Source organism: Lycorma delicatula, chromosome 3 (genome assembly GCF_047948215.1).
Source record: "Lycorma delicatula isolate Av1 chromosome 3, ASM4794821v1, whole genome shotgun sequence".
NCBI lineage: Eukaryota > Metazoa > Arthropoda > Insecta > Hemiptera > Fulgoridae > Lycorma > Lycorma delicatula.
In genome coordinates, this window is record NC_134457.1 from 219,296,003 (window position 1) to 219,319,940 (window position 23,938).

The following is a 23,938-nucleotide window of genomic DNA, read 5'->3' on the forward strand; positions in this document are numbered from 1 at the left end:
TGAATTTGGAGGATAATAACAAGAACAAGCTGAATGGATAGGAAAAGAAATGATCAAATGTTAGCAGAAGTGACTAAGAGGAGGTCCTTGCTAAATGTTATACGAAGAAGAAGAAGAGCGAAATTAATAGGACATGTAGTACGACATGATCAGTTCTTAACGAATATATTTGAGGGCAAGGTTTTGGATAAAAATCCTAGAAGTAGACCGAGAGAAACCATCATCAATAATGTTAAAGAAGAGATGGGCCTTGGTTCATATAATGACTTGAAGAGAAATGCGGTGATGAGTGGCATGGCTAAATGCACAAGGCGTAGCCTTCAGTGAAAATGATGTGAAAAATTCATAAAAGGTATTTTTTTTTTTAATGTAATAATTATCCTACTTTTAATTGTAATATGTTGATTAATGAATATATATATTAGTTTAGTAAAGTAATGAACAGTAGTAGTAGTAGTAGTAGTAGTAGTAGTAGTAATACTTTTAACATTTTTCGCTTTTATTAGTGTGTTTAATTAGCATGCTTAAGAATATTTTATAATTATTTTAAATATGAACGATATTACAGTTTAATTGAGATGCTTCTTTTTAAAGTACAGATTATTTAATTTTACTTTTCTATAAACAGGTTTGTAGTTTTACGTTTAATTACGAGTACTTTGCATGTATTTGTTTTTTCTACTAATTAATTATATTTTTGTCTTATTTTATAAAAACTTTTAAGCCGTCATATTTACGTAACATGATTTTCTTATTATGAACTGTGTTTATAAATGTTTTTTTTTTATTACAACTATTAACTTTATTGCAGTTATACGACTAAATTCATGTATGTAACAGATTTATCATCAATTAATAAAATACGCGTATATAAGCAAAAAAAAGGAAGTGGTCATTCTTTGATAGTACATTCTATAAAATTAAAAAAAAAAAAGAAAACAATTTACAGAAAAACCAAAGTATCTGTTAAGATAGCTACAGTGCTTATGTTTATATCACGACCAAGTATCTATTTCATTGATACGAAGGTCGTTCAATAAATTAGAAGTCAATCGATTATTGAATTAATGTGATTTATTTAACAAATAGCAACTTACATATTTATATTATTTTAATAAATCATTTTATTCACATAATTCCCAGTTGAACTTCTTTTCTGCTCTTCTAATAATTTTTATGCTAGCAACAAAGAATTCTTTCCCTTGCTGTTGAACCAGTTTTGTAATTTTGCTTTTAATTCTTCGCTGCTATGAGCCATTACGCTTTAACATACAGGGAACTGATAGAACGTGATTTTTACGGTAAGATTGATATAGCAGAACCTAGGTACCAGTATACCAATATTTTTTGTGGATTTAAGTATCGGTTTGGGAATTTGCGGGGTGAATATAAGAGAGAATATCAAAGAGGAAGCATTTTTTCTTTCTGTAAATCCCACGTGTTTTTTTTAATATTCCAAACCAATTTATTTTCTGCAGTATTAATTTTACAATATGCTTGAAAAATATCACAAAAAATTGAATTTTTACCATCCCAAAGATCGTTGTAATAATTTTACTGACAGATAGTTTGGTCTTCAATTATTCCGAACTGAAGGCTATGATGTCTTGCCTCCTTTTTTCCTCTTGAAACGGAACGGAAAGCAAGAATGGTGGAAGTTTCAATCTTTCTCCCTACAGATCACAGAGCCTGGACAATGTCCCTTGTTACTGTATCTTTCTATTATCGGGTGGTTTTCATGGATTATTTAATGGCGGTTATAAATTTTAAGTTTTATTTATGGACAAATTTGGTAATTTGCGTTCCTATCCGTATGGACTAGCGTGAAATTTATTTACTAGTTCTGACCGTTTGAGACTAAGCTTTTGAGCCTAGTAATCCCGGCGTGATTCCCCTTCAGTCCATTAGCTGAAGTCGTTTCGGTACCAGCACCTACGGGCTAGCAGAAATACCCCTACCGAAGCCTAATTATTTGGAGGGAAGAATGCGCCCCGTTATCCGGAGGGAGTCGCATATGCAGACTGAATGAAATTGTGATCTCTTCGTGATACGGTGTGGGGTGTTGTCTAGCTTTTTATAATTTTAACAAAATTTAATTGCGAAAACGGTTACTTTCGCTGCCAGAAATTTCGCGCGGTTTCCATTAATAAGTTACGCGATATAGAGGCAAGCCTGGTTTGTCATTTTTTGACTCTCGTACCGCCTCTTCACGGTGATTCGTCTAATACGGCATGAGGCCGTTTTCTTATACCCTGTGGAGTACGATACTCTCGGCAGATGTCCCGGAGATGTCCGTGTCCGGACACGGCCGCTCTCCCAAACAGTCTGCATGCCTGCGCCATCCCTCCTCGGATACGGTTTGTAGTCCCGCGTCGTGGCGAAGAGTGGCGTTTCTGACAAACCACGTTGCTTCAAATATCGTCCGCAACGCTATGTTTTGGTCGGCTTCTAATTTATTTTGAAGCGTGGAGTTCAACGAAGCTCCCCGTGCCGGGTAAGCATATGTTAAAATCGGCAGGATGTATAGCCGAAAAATGAGCAGTTTGGTCGCCAGTGGATATTGGGCTGGCACTGTTCAGTACTGGGTATAGTGAGGCCCTGACGGCCTTTGCCCTTTGGGTCACATATTTAACATGTTCTCCTGAGGTAAGCCGTTTATCCAGGACTACTCCCATGTACTTGACTGTTTTCCCAAAGGAGGTTTTCTCTCCTGAGATTTCCAGCTGCCTGTCTGGAGCACGTGTCTTGTATGTGAATATCACTGCCATCGATTTTTCACCGTTGACCTTGATTCTCCACATATGGAGCCACGGCTCTACTAGATCCAATTGCCTTTGGAGTCTCCCGATCGCGTAATCTACACTTCTGGATTCATAATAGTATGCCGTGTCGTCTGCGTATAGAGCTGTATTGACTCCTTCCGACAGCGGCATATCGTTGACGTAGGCCGTGTACAAGAACAGCGAAAGCACCGCTCCTTGGGGGACTCCAGCGGCTATATCTCTGGTGGAGGAGATTGTTCCCCCTACGCGTACAAAAAATTGTCGGTCTAGTAAATAAGACCGTATCAATCTGACATAGCGACAGGGAATCGTCGTATGTGCGAAATTATACAGCAAGCCGCTACGCCAAACTTTGTCAAAGGCTTTAGCCACATCTATAAAAACGGTTGCAGTTACCGCTTTTACATTTAGGCTTCTGACAAGACTGTCGATTAGTTTAACCAGTTGGAGGGTCGTCGAGTGGCCCTCCCTGATCCTAAATTGCTCAGGCCGTACTCCTTTCCCCAAATGTCGCCTAAGTCTCTCCAGGAAAATCCTTTCGAATAGCTTTAACAACACTGGTAATAAGTAGATCAGCCTGTAATTCTGGGGAAAGAGCAGACTTTTCCCAGGTTGGGTAGGAAAATATCCAACTTTTCCGAATCCAATTCGGAAAATATTCAACGTACAAAATTGACTTGAATATTGTGGTTATGGTCGCTATAAGAGCGGGTGGAACATTCCGGAATGAGCGGGCACCGATCCCGTCAACATCCGGAGCCTTGTCGGGGCTTGTGGCTTTGATTGCAGCGGAAACTTCCGCCTCAGTGACTTGGTCTATTTCTAGTGGGGCGTCCTCCACCTGCGCTAAATAATCTACGAGGAAGACTCCACCTCGGATGTGTTGTTTTTCCTCTTGAATTCCGGCTCGCAATAATTAGCCTAATCTCATCATAATTAGCCTAATCTCTTCTAAAACTGTTCTCTTTCAATCAAATAACGTTGTTCGGGTTTCATCCTCCATGAAGAATGGTTTCATTGTGTTTATTGATAAGCTATCTTCGAAACCATATTGTTCATGTTTTACTGTAGTTCACTTGGTTAAAAAGAATTGAATGAGCTGTATAAACGCTTTCATTATAATTTTCATCAGTTCATTCCAATGAACTGTAATTCTTTTGTCTCCTTCAATGAATTCGTCAATGCAAGATTTTCAGAGCTGGATTTGAAATCTCAATCGGTTTCTTCCGCCATTGTTCCATTGTTATAAATAAAACTTTTTCGGTGATTTTTGAACAATTCAATCCCCTTGTAAAAATACCGAGTCCCGGCGGGGATGCTCCACCCGGGGTGTCCCCGTTAGAGTCATTGGCATAAAGACCGAGTCCCGGCTCCCGGAGTGAGGACCCAGGAACGCCATAGCCGAACTTGATGGTTCTTATTCTGGGGTTTGAGGCGGTACAAAGTGAGATCCGACCGGCGGGCCGAGACGTGGAGGCCCGTTGAAGTAAAGGACACTCACCTGGGCTGTGTAATACCTAACTGCAGGATCCAGCCCGGGGGAGGAGAAAAGAGAAAAATCTTGTATAAATGTTTACGAGTTAAGAAATTTTAACCGTACTGCTTATAGCAGCCGGGTGTAGATTGTTTTTTCTTGTAAAAATAAAATAAATATCACCCAATGATATTCTTCAAAATAACTTGTTTCAAGAGGACTTTCCATAGTTGAACGATTGATAATTATCTACATTAAAATAATTATTAATAATCTATTTTTATTTGATAACAGAGATACCAGCGTATGCTTTTGGTACAATTCTTCTCATTTTGATTTTTTTTAGGCCCTCCTTTGTTTCTTTAATCGAAGAAACGTAAACGACCTTCATAAAAGCCTATATATTAATTTAATAGTTACAAAATTACTAGTAAAAATTTAATGTAAATTAAAAAGTAAATAAAAAAAACTTATGAATCAGTAAAACAAGTTCACCTACATTTATAAAATAAAATAATGTATAAAAATCTTTAAAAAGTGCAAATTCCTATGACTTGCACAAGTAGGAAAAACAATAACACTTCGTTATTATTAATTTAATTTAGAATTTTTTTTTGTTTTACACCCGCAGGAACACTTTCTTACAGCTATGCAAATGTTACATGTATATTTACATATATATATATATATTGTTTTTATATTGTTTTAAATAAATATTATATACATTAATGATGATTGTTTAACAATCGAATTGCGCATTTATTTCTAGATTATTTCATTTACTTCGACTATCATTTGATTAATTCTTAATTTTGTTAAAATATTATTTGACGAACATATTATTTTAATATTCTAATATAAGATAAACGATGATTGATCACTCTAAATATACCTCTAACTTGACCAATCATTTTTATTTTTGTTTCTTTATATCTATTCTTAAATCTAATTATAAGTACACATCTTGCAGTAAACCCTTTTTTATTGATGTTAAAATATTAAGTAGGCTACGCAAAAACCTTTTTTTTTATGAAAAATAAATAAATAAATAAAAATATATTTATGATTAAATTAAAAATAAATAATGTTTTTAATAAACAGTATTATGTTTAGTAGTAAGTAAATTATGAACAATTTATATTTATAGAATTTTTAATTTTATCCTACCTTACTTATCGTCAAGACAATATTTGTTTAATTAATTTGTTTTTTTGAGTTTTCAGAAAGCAGATCTAGCAGTGGGTTCTATGACTATAAATTATGCAAGAGAAAGTGTTATTGACTTTACAAAGCCCTTCATGAATCTTGGAATAAGCATTCTTTTTAAGGTAAATATAATTTTTAATTAATCAACAGATTAACGTTTCTTTCATAAAATTTCTACTGCTGAGAGAGATCTGGTTTTTCCTGGATATCTTTAATTCGTATTCTTTTTCTTTTTTTTAAATTCTCCGCATCAGAGAATAAAACACAATTATAACAATAAAATATTTCATTAGTTTCGACTTTCAGTTATTATTTGTGTACCTGAATTTATTTAAATTATTTTTGCAGAAGTAGTATTACTTATAGATGTTATTATTTGATAAAGTGTGCTGTTTAACCAGACGAGGAAATAGCATCGGGGTTTTTTTTTTATATTACAGAAAAAGATAATCTTTTGAAGGTCCAAAAAAACTATCACTTTTATCGCATATTTATAATTAAATTATACCTTTATTATATACGACTGTTTAAAGAAACATTATTGCAATAAATGAAATCTTAATATTTTATTCAATATTTTTTTAAATTTAATGAGTAGCATTTTGTTTATCTTTTATAATTTGAATTGATGATTAATAAATTGTACCGTAGTATAGTAAACACGTTATAAGTAATATTTTAAATACCGCTATTTGTTAAGCTATTTTTGGTAAGCTATAAGTAACAAATACTTTTTTTTTTATTAAAGGGTTTAATTTAACTTATTGGGCATCTACTGTTATTTGAAATACGTTTTGTTTTTCATCGAAGTGGCAATACCAACATTAATCATGTTACTGTCTCACTTCCGTTCCGATCTCCTCTCTTTGTCTGCGTAATGTCAAAGTCGAGTATGAAGCGTGTATGAAACCTGACCTCACATTTAACGTTGTCGTAGTGAAATTGTGCGTAGTGTTTTAAATGTTTAAACACTTAGATATTTTGTAAATTGGTGAGTTCCTTTTTACTTCCTTGTTCAAACTAAACAAAGTATTGTGATTGCGAAAAATTTCGGTTTTTAGATTTCAACGGAACTATTCATTTTGATCATCCCTGAATCCACTTTGACTAGTTTCGGCATGACCTCTGTACGTACGTATGTATCTCGCTTAAAATCAATTAACCGTAGGATGTTGGAATTTTGGATTGTACGACTGTTGTAACATCTAGTTGTGCACCTTCCCTTTTGATTGTAATCGACTGAAGCAAAAAGTCCAAAATCTAAAACAAATTGAATTTTTGACTTTTTCTTAACTGCAATAATAAACCCTCATGGAGAGCTTTTCAACGATAGATCATAAGTGGTACTTATTTTCATTGGTTCCAGAGTTATAATTACCAACCGGGTCGGTCTAGTGGTGAACGCGTCTTCCCAAATCAGCAGATTTGGAATTCGAGAGTTCCAACGTTCAAGTCTTAGTAAAGACAGTTACTTTTATACGGATTTGAATACTAAATCGTGAATACCGGTGTTCTTTGGTGGTTGGGTTTCAATTAACCGTACATCTCAGGAATGGTCGAACTGAGACTGTACAAGACTACACTTCATTTACACTCATGCATACCATCCTCATTCATCCCGTGAAGTAATACCTGAACGATGATTCCCTAAGGCTAAACAGAAAAGAAAAAAAAAGGTTCCAGAGTTATAGCCAAATGAAATTTTAATTAATGAAATATTTGGATCTTACAAGGGGTATTCACATACATTCGAATCAGACTTCATCTTCTTTTTTTTAACTTTTTTTTTAATTTAATTTAGCTTTTTAATTTTGTTTTTAAATTGGATATGAAGAAGGTAGTAGTAGTAAAGAGAACGAAATATTAACTTACCAAGGATTGTTTCCGATAATTAAGAAAATTCGAAAAGTCGTTAAGATATTTAAACGTTTCCCTACTAAAAATGCCGTTTTACAAAAGTATATAGTTACTGAAATGAAAAAAGAACTTTTGCTAATGTTAGATTCTAAAGCACTGAAATAGTTTGCTCTCAATGATGGAACGATTTTTGAAATTAAAAAATCCAATTCAGAAAGCATTAATTGACTTAAATTTACAAATTAATTTTTCCGATATTGAATTCGATTTAATAGCTAAAACTGCAGTAGCTCTGCTTCCAATAAATCTGGCTATGGAGGCATTATGTCGAAAGGATTCCAATTATTAAAAGCGAATGCAACAATAAATTTTATGTTGCAATCACTTAAAGATCGGGACGCGTCACTATCTGAGAAATAATATAGTACATTGAAAATTCGCTTGGAGGAATGGCATAATAAACTAGAAAATATTTTAAGGTGTTTACATAATTAAAACGACTTCAAAAAATAAAAAAACAAAAAGAAAGAAAACAGGTTAACAAGGTCAAATTTAATTAAGTTCGTCGTAAATTTTCGCAAAAACATTTATGAAAAGCAAACGCAAATCCATCCAGAGGAATTCGTTGAAGATGATGAAGTTAATATCGAAAAAGAATTGTCTCTCGAGAAGAAATTACGTTTAATTATAAATAAAATAATTGCCACAAATGATAATAGAAAAGTAATAAAAAAAAAATAGATTTACTCAAAACCGTCAGACGTGAGACCGAGTTGTTATAAGATAAAGGACTTCCAGGCAAATATTTAGAGAAAGTATATCGCTCATTATTAACAGTACCACCAACAAACCTGGGCGCAGACAGAGCATTTTCAAAACAAATAAATTTGTTTTTCCAACAACAATTATTTGTGTGATTTTACGCAAATCTCTCTATTCCTTTTTGATATATGATATCTTTTCATTTCGACATATTTGTTACATTCTTCATATTAGCTAAATTTATTTTAATCTCTATTTCTCACTACACGGTGTTACTTTTTGCATCTTTCATAACAATTCTCCTTGCTCATATATGACACACTGAGGCAATCTTTTTTTTTTGTAACTATTTTGTACAGCATTCTTTTTTCGCCGATTCGTCTCTATTTTCAACTTCAAAACACATATAATTTATTAACTTTTTCCTGTAAATTAACAACTCAGAAGACTCTTGGAATTTCTTGTTTTCCGATTTTATGTGATTCGCTAATATATACTCAATAAATATTTTGTAAGGAATTTCTTTCTAATCCCTAAATTTACATAAAGATACTACTTTTTTGCATGAAGGTTGCCACTCTATATTTAACGTTTATTAGTGTTTTTTTTTTCCTTAGATTTATTTAGCTGATAAAAATTCAACATTCTGTATAAAGTTTCCATTTACCAACAAATTTCAATATATACATGTTCTATTACTTTCGGAGTTATTATTCCATCATCAGGGATTTCATAGAAGATGCAAGTCAAAATTCATACGTGTAAAATATCAGGAGAGGGAAAATCCCTTTGGGGAAAACAGTCAAGTACCTGGGAGCAGTCCTGGATAAACGGCTTACCTCAGGAGAACATGTTAAATATGTGACCCAAAGAGCAAAAGCCGTCAGATCCTCATTATATCTAGTACTGAACAGTGCCAGCCCATATCCACTGGCGACCAAATTGCTCATTTTTCGGCTATACGTCCTGCCGATTCCAACATAAGCTTACCTGGCACGGGGTGCTTTGTTGAACTCCACGCTTCAAAATAAATTAGAAGCCGTCCAAAACATAGCGTTGCGGACGATATTTGGAGCACCGTGATTCGTCAGAAATGCCACTCTTCACCACAATACGGGACTACAAACCGTATCCGAGGTAGGGATAGCGCAGGCGCGCAGACTGTTCGGGAGAGCAGCCGTGTCCGAACACGGACATCTCCGGGACATCTGCCGAGAGTATCGTACTCCACAGGGTATAAGAAAACGGCCTCATGCCGTATTAGACGAATCACCGTGAAGAGGCGGTACGGGGGTCGAAAAATGACAAACCAGGCTTAGGAGCCTCTACATCGCGTAACCTACAAATGGAAACCGCGTGAAAATTCCGGCCGCGAAATTTACCGTTTTCACAATTAAATTTTGTCAAAACTATAAAAACCTATAAAACATCCCACACCGTCTCACAAAGCGACCACAATTTAATTCAGTTAGCACATGCGACTTCCTCCAGAGAAAGGGGCCTATTACTCCCTCCAAATAACTAGTGCCCCCGTAGGCGTATTCCTGCTAGCCCATAAGGTGCTAGTACTTAAAGGACTTTTAGCGGACGGACTGAAGGGGAATCACGCCGGGAGTACGAGGCTCAAAAGTTTAGTCTCCTACGGTCAGACCCAGTAAATAAATTTCACGTTGGCCCGTACGGGTAGGAACACAAACTACTAAATCTGTCCAAAAATAAAACTTAAAATTTATAACCGCCACTAAATAACCCATAAAACCCGCCCGATAATAGAAAGATACAGCAGCAAGGGACATTGTCCAGGCTGTGTGATCTGTAGGGAGAAATAAGCAAAATATGTTATTAGACTTTTAAAAAATTTATTTAACAAAAAAGTACTCTTTATTTCTTGAAAAAGGTAATTATTATGATTATTTGAAAAAATCATACTAAATTTTTCAGTATGATTTTATACGTCCAACTGATTTATTTATTTTTACGTACTCGATGTATTGGATTAAATAAAAATAACCGGTGTAAAAGTTGACAAAACATTTATTTTGTAATACGTCTAGGGAGTTCATAATGTCAATCAGCGGATTGCTGGTTATCGATTACGAATAAAGCAAGCGGTACTCTTCCCCGAGTTGTACTTTAGTCATTCAAACTAGTCAGCTACATAAAAAGTAACGTATGTCTGCTGTATTTTGGCTCATTACATTCTTCTCCCTACTGGATTTGACTTTAGAGAAACGAGTGATTTTTTTAATTACTGCGTAGAAAACTTTATAAACTGAAACCGTATTAAAACTTAAATGTTATTTTAATCACCTACTAAGGGCAGAATGTATAATTTATTGTTTTCTACTGAAGGAAAGCGTTAATTTGTTGCTTAATACTACTTCTCTCGTAATTTATAATGTATTTAAAGCATCTAAGGTATAAATTCCACCGGTTACAATCTTTTCTCTGAGAATAATGATCTTTATTAAATAGTCAGTTCCTATCAACAAACTGAAGATACTGCATGTAATGCTAAAAATCCTCTTCATTTCGAAGGTCTTGATATACTAAAAGATAACAGTAAATATTTTCCATGAAGAAGGCAACTTTTTCTGATTAATCTGGTACGATTTGGGTAATAAATATGCCTTTTGTTTTAGTTTTCATTGCCTTGTCTTATGTCTGGTCGCCTACAACCGTTATATTATAGCGCTTAATAAACATAGGTGAAATAACATAAAGTGGCCGGTCATGATAGTTACAAATTGTAGCAACCTTGAATGTAACTACATCTAAAATAAAATGATAAACGTCAGCTCAAAATTAAATAACATTCTAACTTGCTTATTCGTTCAGTCGACATTACTTTTGATAATATTTGTTAGCCGTAATTTTTTAATATGAATTTTACATCGCCGTCGAAAGTAAAAATTTCCAAAGCATGGAGTTTAATTTTTGTTCCTTACGTCATTCATCGGCCAGTGTACATATTTCCTACAGTAAAAATATATTTTAATTTCGGTTTAGTTAAATTTTCCAGCCGATCGGCTAAGATTTTACACCTAATTTTTACCGATTAGAAAAATAAAAGTATCGCTTGTAAAAATAAAAAGTAGTTCTGACTACATAAAAAAGTAGTTGTCAAAGGAGGCCTTTAAGTTAATACGTTTCCTTGACCCATGAGGGAAAGCTTTAGATTCAGAAATAATTGAAATTAAATAAATACAGTTATTTATTTAAGAATAATGTATAGTCACTAGTGTTTTCTAGCTTAAAATTTAAAACTTTCTTTCAATTATTTTTGACGTGAAACGTCTTTAAAAAATACCGGTACCAGAACAGAAATTTGTAGCGTAACGAAAAGGTCTACCTTAATAACTCCTAAACTATTAGTTTCAGAGACGTAAATGCGGTGTCATTTTATAACTTACACGGTCAGCACGCCGATACGACTGAGTTCGCGTCACTGATGAGCTGTTTGGCGGAGAGGGAGCACAGCGCAGAATTGCCAAAACTGGCGCTCTCGCTCATTTCCATTCAGTATAGCTCACGACTTAGACGTGATAGCGCGGTGATTTGTATGTTTGTGTTTGGAGTTTGTCGAGATAGATCGATTTAAGTAATAATAAGTGATTTCGAAAAATATCTATGTGTAAAAAATTAAAGTAAACATATGTAAAAAAGTATAAAAATTCAATATGTCAGCTTCAGCCCGCGCAAAAGCCAGCTGGAAATATAAATTACGCATATGATTAGAAATGAAAGGTTATGGGCCACGCACAAGGTACCCGATGTCCGGTGCCGAGCGAGCGAGACTATTTCGGGAGCGGCGCATAGCTAGTACGGCGCGCTCAGTGAACGACGCCGACGGCGCGAGCACCTCTACCGCTGAGTATTATGCGTTATGTCTTACTTTTCATATCACAACCGATGTTGAACAAAATTGTCGTCGAATATCAGTCGAAATAAATATCATATACCATTTAGTATTTGTTTTATGTTAAAATTAAATTTAGTACGCAGTCCATGTCTCGTTTTTATTTCAATCCGATTCACTTGACATACAGACTTGGTGACATACAGACCGACCAATTTATCTGTAGATTTGACCAAATGAAGGAACTAATATTTTCCATTGAAGACTTTCAGTTTTGTTCAAAAACAATTTGATGGTGGTTCTCCCGTTTAATTCTACTCATAATTTGGTCGGTGTGTAACACGGAGAAATTTCATCCAAGGTCTGTAACGTTTCACGTTAAACCAACGGCCGTGCGCCCTGACACAGCCCCACCCGATTTTTATGGATGGATTCTTTATGGATTATCTTTTTTATCTATCTTTATTTCCGAGCGCTCAAAAATTGGCGAATGATTTTTACTGACACTAGCAAAAGATTTTTTCCAACATTGTTTCAATTGAAACCTTTCCACGCTTTTCGTAGACAAAAATTGTTTTTATGGTATTTTTCATAAAAGACAAATTATAAAAATAAAATCAACTACAAAGAAGTAAAATCTTCCATATATATTTTTTTTAATTTTGCATTTTTAACGGTAACATGATTACTTTGCTGATGAAATATTATTAATTTTTTTAAATGTAATTAATTTTTCTTTTGAAAATATTTTTCTTTGATCAGGTCTGTTATAAGCCAAAAAAAAACCGTGCGGTTAAGTATTTATTGTAACATAGTGAGTACATATCATTTGTTGTGACAAAAAGGCTTAACCTTGCTGGTTTTTTGACTTATTCAGTTTTCGGAAGGAGAATATTGTAAACTATAGGAGGGAATTCATTCTACATTCTTTTCAAACTATTGTTTGACTACTACTTTTCTGTTTAAATATCAACCCACCGTTTTATAAATTTCTTCCTATATCAATTAGTCTTTTTAGTAATCTCCGTTGCATATTTTTACTTCAAAAAAGCTAAACAACCGAAATATTCTATAGGTATCAAATCTTATTTATCACTCAAAAGGAAACTACCATTAATCGAAAAGTCTTCCAAATTTGAATTTAATTCTTATCATCCTAGAATCTTTTCATGAAATTTATACGTTATAAAAATGCATAAATAAATCACAAAACAGTATAAGAGAAGAAAAGAACCCCCATTTGATTTTTTTTTTTTTTACACCCCTAAGGCAATCGGCTCCTGCCGTTTAGACATTACTCAGTCGCCTCAGGGTGCCGTGGCAGCAGTCTCTGCCCTCCTTATCTTACCCCCACCGGAGGGTTTTCCCAACAGGGGTCATTTGAAATTTAAAAAATATTTCTGTAACTTTTGAAAGAATGTTTGCAATTTTATTTATTTTTATCGTTAAAATTCATTCTTAGATATTAAAATATCAACAAGTTATGTCGATAGCTGTAATATTTTATATAACATTGCTATTGCCAATACGGGGGTGGAAACTCGGTTACTTTAGAAGTAAGAGAATACTTACTTGGAAAACTGTTTGAAATTCTTTTTTATTTTGTCTTGAAATATTATGTTAAAAAACGCATCCTGAACTTGGAAATTCAGAAAATCTTACCAAAAAGAAGAGCAAGTTTAATTTTTTGTCCTTTTTCCTACTTTCCTACTCTTTAACAAAAATTAAGTTAACATCTTAAATAAATAACGAATATTTTTAGATTTCAATCGTATAAATTTCTAAGTCTGATTAAAATAATAATTTCGTTTTGCAAATATCGTTAAAACAGATTGAATCTTAACTTTTAACCCTTGACAGGGGTTAAACATATATAATACAGTTTAACAAACTTATACAGTGGACGCAAACTGAAATAAACAAAGCCGTCGAAACAAATCTATTTTTGCTTCAGTTTTATACGAAACGGAAAAATACAAAAATAAAATGTATCTTATTAAACTACAAATATAAATCTAATTGATACACATTTTGTAGATAGCAGTTTTTATTTCTCTGATATCTTGAGAAAGGTTTACTTGAATTTTATAAATGAAAACTAAAATGAAATTCTGTACATTTTACTTGTGGAGATCTACCAGCTTTTTTTTTTTAGAAAACGTGATTTAAATTAAATGTCAAAAAATCACTACGTGAAAAATTATGCTTTATAATAATACTCTCTCTTTCATTCAGTAATTGAGTTTTTAAAAAATCAACAGCGATAAATAAAAAGGTGATAAAAGAATCATTCAGACCAGCCCATCGGTTACTGACCCACCGGGTTGTCTAGTGGTGAACGCGTCTTTCCAAATCAGCTGATTTGGAATTCGAGAGTTCCAGCGTTCAAATCCTGGTAAAGTCAGTTATTTTTACACGGATTTGAATACTAGATCGTGGATACCGGTGTTCTTTGGTGGTTGGGTTCAATTATCCACATACTTCAGGAATAATTGTACTGAGACTGTACAAGACTACACTTCTCTTTACACTCATACATATCATCCTCATTCATCCTCTGAAGTATTATCTGAAAGGTAATTACTGGAGGCTAAACAGGAAAAAGAAAATATCCCATCGGTTACTGAGATTTAATAACTTCTGTACTTGCAACCATACATACGGATATTTTTGATTCGTAGTAATATACAAGAAAAATGTTGTTTTGATGTATGTTTTCGGTCAGTACAGAACTGAAAAAATGTCAATCAAAATATTATATATTCCATTTTTTCCTATTAGCCTTTATTTAGATTAAACGTTAATATTTTACATTCAGATAGATCTGTCAAAGTTAAATACATCTGTAAAATGTTAATTTCTAAACCGTTTTGCAGAAATTCAAGAATATCTGAATGTTACGAGTATACAGTATCATAACTCTTATATATATATATATATATATATATATATATATATATATATATATATATCAGCATTAACTTCATTTACATTTTACTTGTATATAAATATAAAACATGATTAGTGTATTTACCGACGTTTGAATTAAAATTTACATTATTCATTTCCCGGTTGTTAACTTAATTAATTAGATATTAATTATTTCTACAGGTTGAGAAAATACCCCACTTCCTCTTAAAATGTTTATATTTTTCAATTTTTTGAAATCCCTGAGTTTCTTCTTTTTTTTTATTAACCTCCGGGATCGCCGTTAGGTAGTGCTCCAAATGAATGTTTTGTAACATGTGAAAATGCCATGCCTGACCGGGATTCAAACCCGGGAACCCCGAATGAAAGGCCGAGACGCTACCATTCCTAATATTAGTTACGTGAAAAGACATATTTTTGCAAAAAAAATGGCCGGCAAGAGTTGTGGCATTTTCAATCAACATATTTGAGAAAATTTGACGAATTTTTTATGATTTATGTTAAATATATATGCAAGTGTATAAAAAAATTGTTTATCTCCAATTATTTGTCGATGATTACGTATTTTTTTTATATTAAAAAAGTTCTATCATTTAGTTATAATTTTAGTAGAGCAGGAATAAGATATTTAACGGTGTATATTTTAGTGTTTGAGAAAAAAGTAGGAAAAATATATAAAAATTATTATCTTACCTTTCATACATATCTGCACTTTTTTGATTCGGGAAATGTCTTTTTGAAGAACTATAAATAAATTGTTGAATTTTGATTTTCGATTTTTGATGTTTTCAATTGACGGCAAACTTTCGCCGAAACCTTAACAATTTTATTGTTTTGGAATTTTGATATCATCTTTTTTTTCTGTTCATTCGTTAAATTCTGTGAAATTTTGGACGATATATCAAGTCTAGTCAATAACTAGTCATCTATTAATAATAAGATTCTTCTTATTTTTAAGAAAAAACAACTTCAAAATTCTCATCAAATAAAGCACTCGCTCGATCTTCATAAATGAAAATCTTTTTTTTTCACTGCGGTAAAAATGAAATTAATGCTGATCTAGTTCATTATCAGTCAGTTTTTTTAGTCGATATTTGGTCGTCAGTATTTGAGTTTTTATTTTCATTGATTTGAGCAATTGCAATAATATTGTGAAAACTGTTGAGCATTATTAAAAAAAAAAATGTTTTAATAGTGTTGACAGAAAATTATTAAAAAATACAGGTTTCAAAACGATAAGAAAAGTTAAATATTAATTCTAAATAAATATAAAGCAATGAATAAATAATATGTATGTTTGTGAAGACTTATACATGTATACATGTGAATGTATATGTAATGTATATACATATATTCATTATATGTACAATTTTTCGAAATATCACGACCCCAGCGTCACCTAGCGGGTCAATTTTTTTGCAAAAATATGTCTTTTCACGTAACTAATATATATTCTGAATATTAGTCAAATCGGACCATAATACAATTTTTCGAAGTATCACAACCCCAGCGTCACCTAGCGGATCTATTTTTTTGCAAAAATATGTCTTTTTACGTAATTACTATATATTCCGAATATGAGCTAAATCGGAATAAATACAATTTTTCAAAATATCACGACCCAGCGCTATATTTATATTATATTTTCAAAATATAATGGCGCCACCAAATAGTTCTAATTGTAGAATACAAATTTTACTAATTTATTTATATTTTATTTATTGCTTTTTTAATAAAATTAGTGTAATCTCTTGTAAACTAATAGATTTATTTTTTTTTTTTTTAATTAAGTGATGGGACTAAAAAATTGCTTTATCTTCAGTACTTTCATTTACATAAGAATATTTACTATTAAAACATGTTGTAGTATATTTTCTTTTAAATTGTATTATTTCAAGTATACGTTATTAGTTTTTGTACGCTACCTAGTACCTATGAAGTACTACTATCTAGCGGCGCGTTTCGTAAACGTTTAGGAGAAACAAATCTGAGTTAAAAGCACAAACATTTCACATTTTCTAATTAAAAAAACTTGAAATTACGAAGATTATCACATATTTATCAAAAAACCACTTATATTCATTAAGAACATCTATTTTTGCGATGATTATTATGCGATGAAATTAAGCTACAGCTTAATTTCATCAAAATTAGTTTTTTTTATGTTTTAAACATTTTTAAAAATTTTGAAATGTCGATTTGCAAGTTGGTCAGAGTAAATAAGTCTTTCGATCTGGACAAACTCTCGCCGACGACATTCTACCGAACGACTTGATTAGTATAAGGAAAAAAGTATTGTACTAGTTTAAAAATGTTGGTAATGTTGTCCCGACGTTATTAAAGTTCCCTGAATCCAAAAATATGAAAAAACCATCCCTTCTCCCTTTTACACGAATCAAAATATTCCTCTCCTATCCTTCTAAATTAAAACCGATTAATATAAATGTTGAGAATTAAAACTTTTACGTTTAGTATAATTACATTTCTGGGAGACGAAGGCTACAGACCTCTCTCTTTGGTCCAAGAGAGGAAGAAGGTAGATTATACTTAAATAATTTGCTTGTTTAAATATCATTCCAGATTGATTAGCCTATTTTTTTATTAGTTAAGGAAATAAATGGAATATAAAATAATTACGTTAGGAAGGGTAAAATAATACATTTTTAACTACATCGATGTAGATGTTAAATTTTAATCTTTATGTATATCCTAGGTAATTCAGTAACATCAACGTCAACTTTTAATGAAGAAAAAGAAAGGAATAAATATAAAAAGTTAGGTCCTTAAGGTAACTTATTTCTAAGATCGTTATGGAAAAGATTTAATTAAGTTTTGTAAAAGTGCTGGGAGATTTACTAATATCTTTAGGAAACATATGATTTCATATTGCATCTATTACGTAAAAATCTTATCTTACTTCATTAATATCATCACACTGTTATAAAAACATAGATAAAATAAGCTTAATTAGTTGTAATTTGTTTATTCTCGTACGGTTAAGTGTATATGCAAATGTGAATGTGTTTTTGTATGTTTGTGTGCGCGCGACCCACCTTTGTGTACACGCTTATGCACGTTAGAGCTATGCAAATGCTCTTCTGTTTTGTCTTGGACTTAAGTCAACTTTCCTAAAATCTGTCTTTCCACGAATACTGTTTGTTATTTAGAGGTACGTAAACGTAATATTTAATTAACGTAAACAGACATAGCCGATTACAATATGTGCCTTTCACCGTTCTTAATCGGCTATAAAAGTAAATCGATCCGAAATATAATTTAATTTGCTAATTGTAAGTTAATACAAAAGAAAACATCAATAACTTAAACTTCACTAAAATTGGAAGATTTTATGTAATTTCTATTTTAATTAGTTTAAATTAATATGTTTAATTACGCAATATAGTAATAAGCCTGATGGACATGAAAAGTTAACCCAGAATTTTGAGAATTTTTATTTTAAAAAACGTATATTATATTTGGTAAATATAAAGTACAGTACTAACTTTCTTTTTTTAAATTGTAGATTTGGATCTCTAAAATATTGGGTAATTGTGAGTCTGAAGGTCCTCAACGTTAATTTTTTTAAAATTGAAGTATGTTGAAAAATATGTTATATAATTAATAAAAATACAAGTTTAAAAAGTCGGAAGGATGAATTACCTCACTATTCTTCCTCAGAATCTGTAATGGCAGTAGAGCTATTATCAGCTGTTTGGGGCAACTCCATCATACATTCAGGATACAGTGAAGCAAGGCTGGACCATAAATGATGTACTCCAGTCTTGTAGTCCCTGTATTTTCTTTTGAAAAAGAACTCCGCGAAATGCCCGTGCAAGTGGTGATTACAATTTCCTACCGAGGAACGTTTGAACGCAGTTCTCGCCACGCACGCTCCATTCATTGTCTGTGTATTAGCTCCCGTGTCCGGATGTATGAAATTATATTTGTGTTTCACCGCTAAATGTTGGTAGCCCTCGTGTTGCAAACAGTTACAAGTCTTCCAGAAATCGCTAACAATTATTGTACCGGGAAGAATATACTTTTGTATGATAGGCAATAAGGTGGCGTGTGTGATAGCTGGTGTAGATAACTCTACAAGGTATTACATTGTTAAAAAGATCTGAAACAGTAATTTGGATTTACAGGGTGTACAAAAAAAGAATATCGGTATTTATCGGTTATACGGGACCCCTATTGAAATCCAGTTGTTGGCGTATATTAAAATAAAATCACCTATACGTATAACTTATTGTATGTAATTTTTATTTTTAACGTTAATCAAACGAGGTTAGCGAGCGAAGCGGGCGTAGATTATGTTTGATTAGATTATGTTGATTCTGTGTAAAGACGTATCGCGCACTATATTAATGTAACCTAACCATACATAACCTACGCTCGCTAACTTCGTCTAATTAACATTAAAAATACACATTTTACCTATTTCGGTGGCCAGTAGACACCTTCAAGGTTTTATCCTGACTATATGATAGAGTTAATAACAGCGCTACAGCCATTACAGATTCTGAGGAAGAATAATGAGGTAATTTCGTTCTTTCGACTTTTGAAACTTGTAGTTTTATTAATTATATAACATATTTTTCAACATACTTCAATTTGAAAAATATTAAGGTTGAGGACTTTCAGGCTCACAGTTAACCAAATATTGTTATAATAAATAGTTACATATTTTTGAAGTGACAACGTTTTATAAATCGATGAACGCCGGCAGCACGCACTAAAAAGCATGACTCATTGTCCCGTTCCGCCTGAGCCGAGCGTACGAGCGAGAGCGGGGCACGAGCAACAGCACGATCGACCTAACCGTTCGGTTTGTGCCGCATCTATCTCTCTTCCACTCGATTTCAAATTAACAATTTATTGTCATTGATTTGATTTCAGTTTATTTCTATAATTAATTATTCATGATTATATTTAAACAAATTATTTAAGTTAAACTTGCAAAAACTATAAATAATATTTAAAAATTGAATATTAATGTTTTTTAACCAGAATTTCGATTTACTTAGCACGAGTTTTAAAAATATTTAGAAGTTTTAATGACAAGTTGAACCGCCTAACCGTCGTGCAATGGAATATACTATCATGTAAAGCAGGTTTTGGCGGGCTTTTCAAAAAACAGCAATTTCATGAATTTGATTTATGATTTCAATTTCATCGTTTTAAATTGACACTTTATCAACATTGATTTAATTAAAGTTTATTTCTATACAAATCGTTCATAATTAATTTTGAACAAATCATTCAATTTAAACTTGCAAAAATTATTAATATTAACTATTATTAAATGAAATGAAAAATGGAGTATTAACGTGTTTCATTAGCTAATTAAAATATCACTTCGATTTAATTTGTTTGTTTAAACAAGTAATTTTTTAAAACAATCATAGCGCCCACGTCATTGTCGGTCTTTGCAAGACGTTGTCACGCTCAAATCTCGTGCGAAACTTAGTTCCACACAAAACAATTTTTTTACATAATATTCTTGACAAAAGTAGTTTATTTCCTATAAATTACTTAAAACTTTTAAAGGGTAATTTCATAAAAATGTTTCTTAAAATTTACAAAATTTTTAACGGATTTTTTATATTATTTTAACCTACAGATAATGATTATAAAAATATTTAAATCACAAATTTTTTGTGATTTTTTAAAATGATAAATTTTAAAATTGTCTTTCTCAGAACGTTTCATAAAATTTTAATAAGTTTGTTGTTTGTTATCCAGGATACCGAGTGCAGTTTCATTTACTTTATTCATTTAAATAATTCAAATTATTATAACAGATTATAAATATTATATTTATATTAAAAATATTATATTATTATAATATTATATTATTGATAATCCTATCAATATTTTAAAATTACCATCGATTTAGTGTAAAATTATTAAAATGAATTTTTTTTTTTAAATAAATAAATAACGATATTAAAAAAAATGTAATCCAAAATATGTGTTATATATCTTGTTTTATATATTATATATTTTCAACGAGTACAACATTCATATCTATATAGGGTTTAGAAGCTTCCTTTAATAATCATGAAAATTCTAAATTTTAATGGTTATTTTTAATAACCATCATACTAAAGCAACATTACTTTTCTGCATAAAAATATAGCGGCTGTTCTCAGCTTCCAAATAACTATGTCATCGGAAACTCTTTGACTTATTTCATATTTCACAATATTATACCAATATTCAGAACATCACTTTTAGGAGGGACTTGCTGTATTGATGAGGCTAAATTCTTATTAAATATATCAAAAGCGGGTGAAAGTATATTTCAATAAAATATTTTTTTTAAAGATTAAAATTATTTTAAAAATGTATTATTTACGGATTTATTTTTTTGGAGGGGAATTTACATTTTTTAGATCTCGTCTTTCCCTGCTTATTTTTTTATTTACAATTTTTTTTTTGCCGCAGTGCTAAATTTGCAATCGGTTGCAATTTTCCAGAACCATAATAAAATTTGAATACAAAAACAGTAGTGCCAATGAAATCCCTTAAATAACTATATATTTATACATATATTTTCATATGTATACATATCATATACAGAATACGTAAATATATAATAAACATAATTTTTTTTCTTTTACGGTTTAGCCTCCCGAATCACCGTAAGGTATTACTTCAGAGAATGAATGAGGATGATATGTATGAATGTAATTGAAGTGTAGTTTTGTACAGTCTCAGGTGGACCGTTCCTGAGAGGTGTGGTTAACTGAAACCCGACCATCAAAGAACACCGGTATCCTCGATCTAGTATTTTATCCGTATAACAGTAACTACCTTTACTAAACTTTGAACCTTAGAACTCACGACTTCGAAATCAGCTGATTTACGATGTCGAGTTCACCGCTAGACCAACCCGGTGGGTTTAATAAATATAAATAAGTACATACAAATACGAGTCCAAAGAACATTGATCTGATTCAAAACATAAAATGCAGATAAAACACCAAAAATAGTAACACAAAAAATAACTAATTAATCAAACAGTGAAACAAATCTAAAAACCAACGAAACGAAATGAAGATGAAGGCTTTTGACGATGCACAACACCCTAGGTGATTATTCACCTAGCTGATTCACCACAAATCTCGGAGAAGTTACAGGTATAATATATGCAGTCGCTTTAGGCGCCTTACGTCCTCGCTGTTATCTAGAAGGTTAACCGCGAACCGGTTCACGTGTTTTTTATTCAGTCTCATTTTGTATCTTGCACCGAATCGCCGTGTCTCTTTTCAAACGCCTGGCAAACTCATGCCAGGGGCAAAAGGACGCAGCCTAACATTAAGTTCTAACCATAAACAATGAATACAAAATCGCCCGACTTGCCACCTTATGCTACTGTAGTGACAAACACGCCGCACACAACAATCAAATGTACTGCATATATACATATATTTAATTACATTAAATACATATATATTGTCGCCGAATGGCTTCGACGGAACATGGCATTTACTAACCTCATAGTGGCCCTGAAAATGGCCTTTTTTGTCGTCAAAGCCATTCGGCGACGAGTGGCGCCCAACGTGGGGCACGATTGTCTGGACGAGAAGACTGGACATAGCCACGCCTCTGCCGACCACATGTTAGCCGACAGACCAACATATAAGGCGCCCAACAACATTGACTGCCTGGTTGCGGGCATCCGTGCAGCATTTCCACCGGTGGCAACGACAACCTTCAGCGTTCTACCATATGTTCCACTCTCGTCTATAAACTCAACTACAGCAAGATCTATCGGATCTGGATCCGTATGCGCCCACGGGGGGGGGGGGGGGGTAACAACGCAGTTGTTACCACATATATGCCTAATTTAATATCGGCGGGCGATAACGGTAGCAACAATGTGAGCGGGGTGCACAATATACGGACGCTTTGATACAAACATCACCCACCGCGCAGTTCTCCCACCGTAGCGGCGCTGCAGCCCCACCACTCTCAGGCACCCATAAAAGAGCTTCACCACGAGAGTGAACCCATCGTCGACCACCACCTGAAGAAGAAGATGGAAGAAAAGAAGTTCGCTGGCCGGCCCGCCGAGGGAGCCGCTGGACGCGTACGCCACATTCCCGCTCCAGCTTCAGCTCGCCGGGCTCAGTAGCAAGAGCCGGCCCAGCGTGGGATCGCTCGGGGAGAACCGCCTCGGCCGCCTCAGCGAAGGACGACCGACACTGCGGGGCTCTGGGAGCTACTATTGCCACGCTGTAGTAGGTCGGACTTCAATGAACGAGCTGCAACTCCCCGACTTCGCCGGAGTCCATCTTCCGGACCCAACAGCTCTTCTCAGAGCTAACGCTAAAAACGGCCCTTTTCAGGGCCACCGGAAGATTATGAATTACGTCCCGTCGAAGCGATTCGGCGGCAATATATTCATAAATTATTACGTAATATACAGGCTAACTGCAATTTAAAAGATACTATTTTAGTTAGAAAACCACTATCAAAAACGCTTCTATTTTATTCTCACTAAATATCGGTAGAAAACATAAATCTAACTTTTCTGTTTCAATTTATACAAATAAAACTAGGTTTGAATTACGAATTTTATAACAAGTTATAACTGGTAACTCGGATCACCATTCCGTAAATTAGTAGTTGCTTTACAGCACTGCAAAATCATTAGTTATAATAGCTTATATAACGCGTGAGGTATTACAAGGTAATTATGTTACGTAACAATTTCATTTATAATATTGCTGTAACAATCGTTTAATAATTAATATCACGTACCGTTTGTAATCACTTTACCTCTTACCACTACACCAACTCGTCTGAGGCGGTTAGGCCTCGCAAATCATAATCAACGGGTTACTGCAATCATATCATATGAATTTGTGTCTCTTTCTTATGCCGATCATTCGTTAATGATTAACAAGAAACTTATTAAACGTATTTCCTTAACGTAAAAAATTACTATTTCTTACACAAAAAGAATATATATATATATATATATATATATATATATATACATATAATCGGTCGTTCTGGAATGGATATATAAGATCCTCTACAAAGAGAGATTTATAA

The 23,938-nt window shown here is 32.9% G+C and overlaps 1 protein-coding gene across 12 annotated transcripts in view; it reads left to right on the forward strand.

The window, feature by feature from the left end:
* The window catches only part of LOC142322429 (glutamate receptor ionotropic, kainate 2-like), a 722,458-nt gene that overhangs the window by 620,488 nt on the left and 78,032 nt on the right, over positions 1-23,938 (forward strand). For all 12 annotated transcript variants that reach the window (XM_075361507.1, XM_075361506.1, XM_075361508.1 and 9 more), the window contains one exon: positions 5,481-5,585. In XM_075361507.1, coding sequence (XP_075217622.1) covers positions 5,481-5,585 — 105 coding nt within the window. The remainder of the gene's footprint in view (positions 1-5,480; positions 5,586-23,938) is intronic.